We start from the raw sequence: 13337 nt of genomic DNA, 5'->3' as shown, positions 1-13337 counted from the left end.
AGTCGAGACCCAGGCTGTGCTCTGAGTGATATTGTTTGTCTCTCATGCTCATTCAGCCACCTCCAGCTAAGTCCTGCAACCCCCATGTCCCCTGACCAAGGCCTGGCCAGGTCGGCCCATCACTCAGCCCGTCATGCCAGCCCCTGGCGCTTTACTGCCATTAGTTTTGGCACTGGCCACTGCACTGCTTCAGACTGTGGGTGAAGGTCTCGAGCGACCACGAGGAAGCTGTCCCTTAGCCCTCAGTGTCCTCCGCGATCATTCAGTGGACACTGGCTAGCTGTCAAAGCCAGCCAATCGAAGCATCCTTATTGAAATGGATCACCTGCTGAAACATTAGCAGAAGGGGATGCATGCATCTATAAATATACTTTACATACATTGCGTGTGCTAATACATATGCATGCATGCACTCTCATATAGAAACACACATGAGCGCACACATACATGAATGCACAAACACACACTCCTCATGACAAAATAACAAATGTGCTGCACTGTTGTGTGCACGATTTGACAATGTGGGAGAGTGATTTATTGGCCTGTGTTTGTTCGGGCTGTTGCTGTAATCAGCGCAGTCCCAAGGCATGGCTGTCCCACAGGAAGTCATCTGCCTGACTTCCTGTCTCTGTGGAAAACCTTAAGGGGAATTGGGCGAGTGCGATTCAATCGCTGTGGCCCCTGACCTGATTTCATGTGCAGCCACAGCCGAGAGCATCGCGCCGTTGCCTCTCCATTGGACGTCATCCCCCCCCTGAGTTTAAAAATGAATGAAAACATGCATTATTAAAAGCCACCTATCCGACGTATGGACGCAGATGGGCACACACTCCACTGGCACTAATAGAAAAACAGTGGGAGAACAGCTTCATTTTTCAAAGAGAGTAATAGCAGCACTCCAGAATGAGGTCTTTAATTCCTTCCCCACTCTGGCAAATGAATACAGCGGTCCTGACTCCCCAATGGTCCGACCGTCTTCTGCCTTCTTACTTCATTTGTGAGCCAGGGGGGTCGTGTAAAAGGAAAAAGGGTGTCTTCAATAATGAAGCAGAAGAACCTCCTCAATCTAAAAATGGCTTGAATTTGGGGAGTTGGCTCACACGGCCTCTGTTCTGCTGTTGCTGCTACTTGGATAAGCCTCTCAGAACATCAGTCATTCCCCGGTTGCCACCGCTCGCCTAATGCTCCATATATCAAACAGCACCCTCTGGTGTCTGAAAGGGAACCTCCAGTTTGGGAGTGCAGGCTGATGATCAACATACTGTGCAGTGACATTTAACTATTAAGGCAATTTAAAGCTCTGTGTGTGCATTGTTGTCTGTGCGCCTCAGATGTAACCTTTCTGTGCAGGTTGAGCTTCATCACTGATTAACACTGTGGTATTCTTACAGGGTGGCTATGCAGCATACAGATTTGCCCAGCCCACCACCACCGCTGCTTACAGTGACAGGTGAGTTACCTCCTATTACGTTTGCATCTTTGTAGAAAGTCGGCTGCACTGAGAAGCAGAAATGACTCTTCATGTGCCCATGCATTATGCACAACAACTGTCATCAGAATGTGTTAAAGGGGAGTTCTGGGATTTTTAAACTTTTTAAAAAGGAGTGTAAATGACTAACAGGTACAAAATGTTTCAACTAAATTGAGGAAAGGGTCCCGACAGAAAAACACCTTTTTGAGTGACACACTTTTTAAACCGTCACATCTGTTACATTTCTCTCTTTAAAGGCCAACAGACCCTGTTAAGTTTACGTCGTTGCTCGTCCATCATTTGCTTGATCGCTTACTTTGTTTTTGTTATTTTCTTACTAAAGTGTTTGAAATGGTGAGTTTGGATGCAAAACAATATTTCTGCAACACGATACCACAAAAAAACTAAACGATGGAGGCAGTGGCAGATACGCTTGTTCTCCGAGGGGAAATTGCTGTTTTTGCAAATGGAGTCAGGTGACTTTGAAGAGAGCGATGCAACGTCTGTTTCTTGCTCTCTTCTGCAATGTTGTTAGACATTAAGAGTAACAACCAGACTTTTGGACCTCTTGGTCAATTGCAACCCAAATTATGCAAAAAAAAACCCCACAGGAATGACCCTCTAAGATGCTCTGCTTGAAATATTAAATTGTGTCTGATATGTTTTTCTGCAAGATATTACCTAAAAATCCTCCCGAGGCAACTCCTCCTCCTCCCTCATTAAACATTCCTGAATCTGCATAGGCCCCGCCCACTGTGCACATTTCCAACTGCCCTCTCTGTCGAGAAAACAAAACACGTCTCTGCCATCGTTTAGCGGCAGCTTGTTGAAACTTAGCTAGCTTGAAATGCAGTAATCAGTAGTAACGTTAACGTTAGTAGTCAGTAGTGAGTTTGCCAAAATTACGATGGTGGTTGCCATAGGTTACACATAATAATATGCGTAGCGTCACCCCGTCCGGGATCTTATAGATTTTGTAAGTGCATGAATCAGGATAGAACCACAGTGGTATCAAAGGCCTGAAATACAACATTATATTAATCTACTTTGGTTTCTGTCTCATTTGTGTTTCTTTCCATGAATTATAAACAATATGATTTTAAATCAAGGATTCGGTTTCATAGCACAGAAAACATTTTAAATCCAAACAGCTTCTTCTCCTTTAAGTGGGCAGACCTTGTGTTAGGCAAGAAGCAAAAGAGACACAGAGTTGTGTAGTTCATAATTAAATGATCAACAATAATATGAATCAATATGGACTTTGATCTAAAGTTTATCCTGCGGGCTGCCAAATAGAAAAGACTGAAGTATTCAAACATGAGGAAGGAAGACGAGTGCAAATCAAAACACATGACAGAATGAGTGTCGGCCATTGGTTGATGGAGGATGTGAGGATTGTGGGGCTGCCTCGTCAGGAAGGTCTCGACTTTCAGCAGGTTTCAGGACTTTTTCTTGCTCTTCACTTATCTTATCTATTAAGCAAACCGCCATATTCTTTTTTAGCTTGGAGCTAAAGAACGCAGGAAAAAAAGAACTAACCTTGTTGGACTGGATGAGAAAAGCAGTGATATATGTCGTGACTCTCTGCTTGTGATGGGAGAGTGGGTATATCACTGCGGTATTTATGAATGGCCTCAGGTCTGCGGAAGGGGCGGGAGGGAGAGAGAGAGAGGAGAGGGAGAGATGGACCGGCAGGGACTCTATCACTTCTGAGTGATGTCACTCTGGTTCAGGTGTGCTCCGTTTGAGGAGGCGGCGCTGATTCATTTCGGCCCCTGAAAGCCGTTGTCAGCCGGGGATGTGGGCTGGTTTGGGAATCTAATCTGGGAAGGATTGAGCATGTCACTTGTGATAACGTACACCCTGCCTGAGAGCCTGAAGATCATATCGATAATGTAAGATTTATCAGGCCTCGCCGCGGCTCGAATTATGAGCAGCCGTGCTCGGCGAGAGCAGAAATTGGACAGCAGCTTTTTTCTCTCTCCGAGTGATTTAATTCCTGTTTCTCTTGCCTATACTTTTCCCCGAGATTTAATGTAATTCGCCCCCAAGTTGTTTGTTTTGCTTTGTCTGTTTGTTTCCTTTTGAATAAGCGGTCATGCCCATTGGATCAATAGGGGTTTGTCGGTATTGTCTCAGCAATACCTTATCAGACTTAGACGCGGAGCAGTCAGCCAATCATAAAAAGAGGTCACCAGCCCTGTGAAAGGCGTGTGAAACCGCTGCAAAATATAAAACATGTATTATCTGAAAGGCTCACAGGCTGCATTACCAAAGCCCTTTGAGTAACTAAACAGAGTTCAATCCAGTGAGGCTGGTGCATTAAAGCGGCCTGTGAGGAGGCAGCGGTGCGGGGAAATAGCAACGTTAGTATTTTAACTACATGTCTCTGTTGTGAGCTGGAAGCGTCACTGTTTCATGAATCAACCAACGCAACCAGCCAAACCAGCCAAAGCTCACCATCAGTGCAGTCTGCAAACAGCAGCTAGCCAGCTGTTTAAGCTAGCTCGTGTTTCAATGTTGGCATAAAATGAATCTAATACCTCTTTCCCACCGAAATTAGCACGTTGACGCAACTTTTTAGACCCGGGAAAACCCGCTTATAGGTTGATTGTCTCTGTTCCCATTGCCAGTGAAGTATACTCCTTTCTGCTGCGTCGCCGTCAGGCGTAAAAAAAACAAGTCTCTACGAAACCAGTTTGGTGGCTAGACAAATTATTTGCTTGACATGTATGTAGTTAGATGCTAACATTGGCACAGAGTGGTCTTTATGAAAATACCACGATGATAGCATTGACTTGTCGTGAAGCTTCATTTAGTAACTGGTTGCTAAGCTCACCACACTTTCCCAATAACTCGGCCAACACTGGGAGCCAGTCACATTGCAGAGACCCTGCCCACGTCCAATCAGCTCTGTGGAGGCTCTGTGACATTGCACAGGGTGGTTTGACCTGCCGGTCGTCAGCAGTGCCACTTTGGTGAGAGTCATTTTGTAGATATATTAGCCTTAGAGGGCCTGTGGGGTTCGGTGCTCACAGAAGATAAGAGGACCAGGGAGACTTCCCCTGACCATCTCATGGCACCGACCTCCTCCCCAAGGAGCCGAGGCAGCCCTTTCCCATTTCACGTCCTGCTCACTGACCTTGGGTTCTGCCGGACTTAAATGGGGCCGAGCCGTATTTAGATCTTATATAACTCAATGTAGCTCATGCGAGAGCCATGCATGTCTTGTTGTCTCCTTTAGGAGAATTTCTCCCTCTCTCTCTCCACTTCTTTTTTTTATTCCTGGTTGATTCGGTGCCCTCAGTCCTTGGCTGGGTGTGCCTTATCTGCTCCGTGCAGACCCTCATTTGCAAGCGAGCATTGAGCAAAAAAAATGAAAGTAAATAGAGGAATATGTGAAGTCGAATAAATAAATAAATAAGGCAGACACATCTTGTCCTGTCTCAGAAGGAAATTGGAAGGATTAGTTCCAAACCAGCAACAATGAAAAGACAGGGGGCGTGAGCTCAGTGTGCAGCCTGGGTAAACAAGAACAGGGTGAGAGACCAAGCCCTCCAGCACCCACTGTGTTCCCTCTCTGCACCCGTCTTTCTCTCTCTGTGCTCATTACCCATTCCTTCCAGCCAATCAAGATGACAATGAAAAGACAAGTATAATTCACCAACCTTTGAACTCCCCTTTTTGAACCACCTTGTATGATGTAGGAAGCCCAGGAGGCCGGGGAGGGAAATAATTGATTGTGTTAGAGACTTGAAAGAGTTGACTTGAGGGCTGAAGCATTAAACAAGCATGCATAAATGTTCTGCTCTCCTTGTCAATGATAGATCAATGACTGTGTTCTCTCTGTGCCTCCTGTTGTGCAGCTATGGCAGAGTCTATGCAACGGCAGACCCCTACCACCACACGATTGGCCCTGCTGCCACATACAGTGTGGGGACTATGGTGAGTGTGTGAAACTGCCCCCCTGTTTCTGCCTGCAACCTCACAACACGAGCCAGCTCACACACGCACACACACACCTACACACACACACACACACACACACGACTCCAAAAGTAAAGACCAGAGGCTGCAGCAGTCACTGGTTTTTATTTATGTATCTATTCATTAATTGATTAAGCTTTTGTCACACTCTCTGGCACGCCCTAGTGGAGCTGAGCAGAACTGTAAAACACTCGGCATGTGAAAATTGGCTCAAACATTTAGTGCACCAAACTTATGTGATGCCATGCTCGCTCACCCTCATGAAATATTCATGTGAGTTCCTCCTGAAATGAGAATGAGTGATTACTGCAGTGTCTTTTTAACACAAACTTTGCATCTTACATAACATTTCCAAAAGCTTTCTGTTCATTCTACATCCCTTAACTCGTCGTGAGTGAGTTGGATCATCTTTATTTTTCCCCCATTCAGACAAACCAAACTTGAAGGGATGGAGTTGAATTGTTAATGTCTGTTTTTAGCTAGCTTTTGCAGCTACTGTAACATCAAAGATGAAAAAGTGAATAAATAAAAGAGCATCTTTTTTTAAGACGGAGAGAGTTTCTCTGTTGGTTTTTGTTTTTACGATGATGAGGGGATGGGACCGGGCTCACAGGCCAAAACCTCGAGATTAAGGACCTTCAAACGCATGCAGCAGTGTGCCGTGGGACATAAAAGAGAGAGCAAGACCAAGGGAGGGAGTTGTCTCGCCCTCCCTCCTCCTGCCCACAAGCTTGATGCAAGGCGTGCTCTCTGCTTGAGAAATGACTCAAATTTACCATTCCGGCATGCATGCGATTTTTCAACAACATAAAGCGTACAGTTCCCCGGTGCAGCTGCTAGCTAAAAGCTTTCATTAATTAAGACATTTCTTTTTCCTCTTCATTTACTTAATTAAAAATGTGCTTGAATGTTTTTTATACTTTCTTCTTTTTCCTCCAAATTTCCTTCCATTTCTCTGACACTTTGCTCGTCCTCTCGATCAAAGTACAAGACAGGATTTGGCCCCTAAAAATATCAGAGCTAATGTTGTGTGTGTTGGGAGCTCAGGGAGCTAACACAGACTCCAGAGGGTGTGTGTGCGTGTGTGTGCGTGTTCGTGTGGTGTTGAACAAATGGCGAGGCCAGTGGGAGCAGGGCTGCTCTCAGGACGACATCCAATAAACTCGCAAGTTAAAGAGAGAAGACCAGTTTGGTTCCTAATTCTTTAATCATATTTGATTAATGGTTCTCCAGCAGCGAGGAGTCATTTTTGCATTTAAAAGCTATACAATAATTAGTTCCTCTGAGGTTGGAAATTCTCTTTGCTCACTTCCAGCATACAGAAGCGTCTCGTATGGATGAAAGTTTCTTACGAGCAAGAGGGCTCCCCGAAATTAGGCAAAATTAGCCTTTGAAGACATTCAGTAGCCTTTGGAGTTTGAATTCCTAATTGCAGCAGAGCCACTGAAAGATGAGAGGAGGACTGTGTGTGTGTGTGTGTGTGTGCATGTGCAGGTGTGCATGCATAGGCCCACTTGCATGCTTTATTATGTGTGTCTGCCCTAGATATCTTGAGCATGGTGCTAAATCTAAGGGCTAATATCCTGTGGTGGTTCGCCCCCTCCAGAAAGGTGCAGACACCTCCGCTAGACATGAAAAGGAGCTGTGATTAAACCTCTCTGAACTTATTCTGCTTTAGTTGAATCTCTGATATTGTTACAGCCTCAAAAGAAACGGTTTCCTGAAGGGAAAAAAAGCACAAAGCACAGTATGTTTTAATTTATTTCTTGATGCAGTTAATTAAAGGAAATATGGACGCCTTTGTTTTTTAACAAAAAGCTCTTTTTGCTGCTAAAAAACATCTGCACCAATTAAACTCCAAGTCTACAAATCCACCTAAACTCCTGCTGACCCTGATCCTAACACACACTCCTGTTATTGGCTGAAATATATCAAAGTATCAGTCCACGATGTGCAAACCGTTATTCCACTATGTAAACCTGTAAAATAACTGAAGGAAGGAAATTTGTGGAGAAAGAGAAACGGACTAAAGCTGTCACCTGAATACTGATTGGTACTTTTTCATCTTTGATGTTGCAGGCTAGCCTATACAGAGGAGGGTACAGTCGCTTCACTCCCTACTAAAAGAAAAGAAAAAAGCGAGAAAAGACAGAGACATTACCCCAACAAACAAACAAATAAAAAAACAATCTAAAAAAAAAACCCAAACACAAAACAAGCCGGTCCTTGGTGGAGAGCTAAATCAAACTAAAAGCTTCCAGGTCCCATCCTGAGCCCCCCCTCCCCCGACACCCTCTCAAGCCGATATTTCTACAACAACCTATTTGATGTCATCATTGGTCTGCTCTTGTTTTGTATTCATTTTGTGCTTTTCTTTTGGAAAGTTTTATGCACATGTGCATTATCTTGATTGCTGTTTCTGGGTGCTGTGTCACCATAACCAATGTGAGCCTACTGCAGCACGCATGATGCATGCTCAGAGGTGTGTGTTTGCAGCCGCTGTCATCTGACTAAGAATATAACGGGGCATTTTTTTATGACATGACAAAAACATACCAGGTCTGATCAGGTTTGTACTGGTAAATAATCCATCCCAATGAACTGCTTTCTGTCTGCTCTCTTCCTTTAAACCTGCAGAAATAAAGGTGCAGTCCACGCGCCGACACATGCCTTGGTGATTCTTAGCTCAAAGACAGCACTGCTCTGACTGCTTTTGTTTTCCTTTAAACGTTGGAGTGTCCTACTGTTGTGCACTTGCAGTGGAGCCTTAACAGCTGTACTATGTTGTATGACAGCATGCAGAGTAAAAGGGTCATAAAGGTCAGATTTCTGTCTTGGACTCACACTGCTCGTGTTCCAGCCCCGTCTCCTGCAAATCTGTTTGAATGCAACTATTCTGCAATGGCGGTGATGTTTAAGGGGAAAAGGTCACGTTGGCCGGGTTACGTTCAGGAACAAACTCTTTTCTAGTGTTTCATACAAGTAAAGCGAAAGGTATATATTAGGATGGAGTCTTGTCTTTACCACCAGCAGCCAGGGCTCACATCTTACCTCATTCTACGTTAGCAGTGACGTTTTACAAACATCACAGGACCATATTTTGATTGCAAAAATCTCAGAAAGGCCTGTGCATGACATGGTTTAAAGGTGTGGACACACCAAAGGCGATGCAAAGTTTTCTTGTGGCCTGACAACACAAAGTCAATGCAAAAATGATACATGCATAAGGTGTTTTTAATTAGACAAAAAGCTAACAACGACTGCAACTTGTAGAAAGGTTGGATTAGTGCAACACGTCAATGAACTGATTCGTCATTAGAAACCGATTGGATTGTTGGTAGAACAAAAGAACAGTTGTTTCACTCTTCAGGTTCTGTAAAAGAAGTTACCAGATCAAAAGGTTGCACGACAGCGTGCAGGGGTTTCTCTTAATGTATTTGCTAAATGCAAATAGTTGCATGTGAATTGAATTTGCAGGAGACACGGTTGCATTCCCTCACTAATACACCATGGCAGATAAACACTCCACATGTTCCACGTTAACACACACACACACTGTAACGACACAGCACTGAGATGGGTGAACCTGACAGAGGGCTGTTTCTGCTAACCAGTCACCGGTCTCTTTTTTAAGCATTGCACAAAATGTTTTACCTCAGGATAAGCTAACTGAAACTCACAAACTAGAATACAGTGCTATTCACTTCTCAGCAGGCAGGATAGTTTCATCTCTAACACAACCAGCAGGTTTTTGTCCTCTTTGCAACACGGCTCTCCAGAAGAGCTGATTTTCATTTAAGCAGAGACCCCATGAGAGGACGATAAAATACGACTGTACTGTTGTTCTTATTAAAGCTAATGTATTATATATATGTAGACATATACTGTATAAAACATTTCAACTATATACACACACACACACACACACACACAAGTACAGTAAGATGTTATATAAAAGCACCCAGGAGGGAGGAGACATCATGTAAATGTGTGCAGAGTGCAGCAGTGGCTTCTATTACAACTTTGTGCTACGTGAGGTGGATGAAAAGAAAATCTGTGTGTAGCTACAACGAGCTGATTTCAGTGCAGCTATGGACTCTTAAGCTATTGCAAATTATATTTAATTTATATGTACTCACACAAGTGTTTGTGGTCTCAAAAAAAAAGTCTGTTTGTTGCACTTTATTTGTTTTTTTTTCAAGACTTTACAAGATGTAACATATTTATAAAAGGCTCATATACAGCTAGTTATGTTTAGTCGAGATGTTAAATGATATAGAGTCATGTTGTATATCAGAAAAGAAAATTAATCTCATAAGTCAAAGAAAATCTTTATGTGGATAAAAAAAAAACATTGTTCTTCCTTTTATATGCTCGTACGTACGCAACATCTGGGGTTTTATATGAGTCGAACTTTGAGTGTTATTTTTATCAGTTCAAACAGGAGGAGTGGTTTTGTTCTGCAGCAGAGAACACGCGTGGGCGTTCAGTTAGTGACCACTTTCAGTGAGCGAGGCTGCAATGAAATAGATTATTGTTTGTTTTCTGATCTGAATGTGTGTGCCTACGTGCTATATATATATGCATTAGAGTGTGTGTGTGCGTGTGTGTGTGTGTGTGTGTGTGTGAGGGAGGGACAGAGAGAGGAAGTGAATGCAGTTTGCTGACACTGTTGTTTTACATGACTTCACGCTACGTCCCTGTAATAACATGTCGACAGGTTAAATACAAAATAAATTAGCGGCAAGAAAAAAAGGAAAAATAATAACTACTTTGACTTTTTAGGTTTTACACATTTCTTCTCCTACACTGATATCTGAGCAGAACAAACACACACTGCAGAAGGGCTGATTATTGCATGAATCTGGCGATACGTTACGTATCACGACACAGGGGTTACGATGCAACATTTGACACTGTAACCAAGGCGAGATATTGTGCTTCTTTAATCTAATTTTAGTAAACCTGTTATTATACAGATTAGTGAACTTCATGCAATCAGAATAGTAGGAGCTGCATTAGACTGTATTAGTCTTTGCAACATTCGACATACTAGACATCTATTTTTACCTCTAGCAGTGAATGTCTTAGCACATAACCCAATGACTGTATATAAAGATGGACGACGCATCTTTCGTAACCAAAACACACACTTAGATTAACAGCGAGGATCGCACACGTCGGCGTGTTTAACAGCTTCTTGTGTCGGTCTGAAGCAGATATTCACGCTTATGGAAAGTTCAATGACTGTAGTATTAGTGTTAGTTACGTCTCCTCTCGCCGTTCCTCCTCTACTCTGCTACTCGGGAACAGAACACTGCAGGAGCCCCATTTGTCAACAGAGCTGTCAATCATGAGGCCACACCCCCTTTTTATAGCATCGAATAACTAATTAAAAGTAAACTTGTCAGAAAAATGAACACTTGGACATAAATCAGCATGATAAGAACTAACTATAATGACAGAAACCAAGTTTGACGTGTATTTTGATTTTATAGTTTGACTCATGTCCCATCTGTTAACATGGAGGAGGCGGGCTTTATGAGATATACTGCAGCCAGTCAGCAGGGGGCGATAGAGAGGGTTTGGCTTCACTTTTAGGGAGCTGTCATGTCGGCCATCTTTTTATACAGTCTATGACACTATTGAACCGTACATTCTGCACAGTCGTACTAATTTCCTTTGACTTATTACACAGTATATTAATCATATATTTTCTGACGACCTCTCATTTATTTATTTTCAAAACCTGCAAAACAAATCGTTTTAATGGATGTTAAAAGACCTGCTGGTTAACTGCTCAACATATATGTAGAAATGACTTAAATCAAAGGTAGTGGAGCGATGTTAGCCGATGCACATAACACACTAAAGCTTTTTACCTTCTCTAGCGTCATGTTGTTACAGGGACAGGTTGGAGAGCTGCTCCGATCAGTCTGCACAGGTGTGTCTCGAGTTTACAGAAGAAGTTAAAGATTAGCATTTACTGTTTCAGTGTCAGCTTATCAAGGCTTAAAGGCATAACATGTAAATAACTCTGGTATTGTGGAGGTCTGAGCCGTTTAATTATGCTAACAGTGAGTCAAACGTAATTTAAATGTGAATTTATAAAAGAAACACTTTGATATTTGATTTGTTTGCTTTTGTTGTATTCCATAACCAGCTTAATATGCAACCAGACCTCTATTTGATCCAAACATTTGTTAGTTCGTAATAGTTGTATTGAGAAATGTTTACAGAAAATAGTCTTTATCCATCATTTATATTTAATACAAGTATTCAATAAGCCCTGATAAGCTGGCAGGTGCATTTATTAAACCACCGAAAAGATTTGTACAAAAGAGAACCAAGCAAAAAAAGTGACAGTACCTGTAAATACATTTAAATGTATAGACACACACTATATCGCAATCCTCTCAGTAACTGTTTTATATGTATTCCTATATGAAGTGGGGTTATCTGTGTTTTCAATTCAGCTCAACTTGTTCTTGAACTGTATGTACTTTCTATATTGAGAATATATTGTCTGAAAGGTGTAAAGTAATTTACTTTGGATTAATTTCATAGGTTAAAGTATTTATCATGCCCCTTTCTTTCTTCATGGATTCTTTCTGTTGTCAGTATGTGACATATAAGTACTCTGATTGTTTTGAGTGTCAGAATAAAGCAGTTACAAGAACATTATGTCTGTTTCACACATGGATGTTTTGGGCTTTTTTTGTTTCACATTTATTTTTGGGGACATGTGCGCCTTATTTTTTTTACAACACTTTCTCACTCCATCCTCGTGGTGTCCAGCCATACTGAGAGTTGTGAAAGGGGCTATTGCTATGGTGGCCATGAGAGGTCAATCCAATGGGACATGAAAACATAAAAAGCAACCTTTCCAGTTTGAAAACTCAAAGAAGCAAAGAAAAATGTTGCAAACACAGAAAACAAAATGCTGCAGGACAAAATGTAAGCTTTTATTATTGTAGCAGAAGTTAGTGGCAGGACAACACCTTAGCTGTGTCTCGATTCGGGGGCTGCATCCTTCGAAGGACGCGGCCTACGGAGGACGAGTTATTTGTAGCTTGTGTAGACGCTAAGGCGGGACTGAAATGAGACAGTCTGGTCTCCGGAGGATTTCCTGTTTGCATCACCAAACATGGCTCCTGTCTCCTAGCAACAGGTAGCCAGTTGGCTAGCTAGCTTCATCACGTAACTTTCGTTATATATTTAGCATTTGTATCGCTAGCTCTTCGACTGAGTTGAAACCCAAAACTTTGTCATTTAAAAGTGTATTGTTCGGCCGCTCAAGAGTCCGCCATCTCCTTTCAGTTGGCGTCCAATGAAACTCGAGATGCACCTGATGGATCCTTCACAGGCGTCGCTCCATTTATTTCAACCCAAACCACTTCTTTTTCCAAGCTTAATCAAATAGTGTAACGGTGTAAACCAAACCAAACCGCTAGTTTCACATTGTAAACAATCTGTTTTTCACTTCAAACTCGTACGTATGAGGACGTGTCGCTTTCTACAGTAGGGGCATCAGTTTACTTAGCGCTCCGGTGGGATTGGAGGGTAGGAACAAACAACCACATGCATGCTTTTCTGTTCAGTGTTACAGAATCACACGGATTAAGTTGACTGCTCCTTGAATTGGCTCTCGTAGTTTCTGCAATGAAAACGATATTTATGGATCGACACGTCGTTCAAAAGCATTCGCTTCGATCCTGAAATCCAAACAGAAACTGGCTGACATGAACAAACTAAATTGACCTCAGAAACACCTGAAACCACAACCTGAACTCTCTGTATGGCTCGGTACGACGAGGTCTAAGTGGAACAAAGCATCTCTTCGTATCTGGGTGAAGCGGCCCTTTAATGGGCTCAACTT

General features: G+C 42.6%; 1 protein-coding gene across 11 annotated transcripts in view; it reads left to right on the top strand.

Moving 5' to 3' along the window:
* The window catches only part of LOC138604300 (RNA binding protein fox-1 homolog 3-like), a 420599-nt gene that overhangs the window by 401037 nt on the left and 6225 nt on the right, over positions 1-13337 (top strand). For 10 of the 11 annotated variants that reach the window (XM_069676202.1, XM_069676203.1, XM_069676197.1 and 7 more), the window contains 3 exons: positions 1392-1450; positions 5338-5416; positions 7538-12142. In XM_069676202.1, the coding sequence (XP_069532303.1) occupies positions 1392-1450; positions 5338-5416; positions 7538-7582 (183 nt within the window). In that variant the 3' untranslated portion in view covers positions 7583-12142. Of the gene's footprint in view, positions 1-1391; positions 1451-5337; positions 5417-7537; positions 12143-13337 lie in introns of those variants that run through there. The other variant, XM_069676201.1, reaches the window with a different exon arrangement.

This window comes from Semicossyphus pulcher, unplaced genomic scaffold (assembly GCF_022749685.1).
Source record: "Semicossyphus pulcher isolate SPU_LCO1_2020_fin unplaced genomic scaffold, fSemPul1.0.p SCAF_25, whole genome shotgun sequence".
Taxonomy (NCBI): Eukaryota; Metazoa; Chordata; class Actinopteri; order Labriformes; family Labridae; genus Semicossyphus; species Semicossyphus pulcher.
This window is presented reverse-complemented; position numbering and strand designations above follow the sequence as displayed.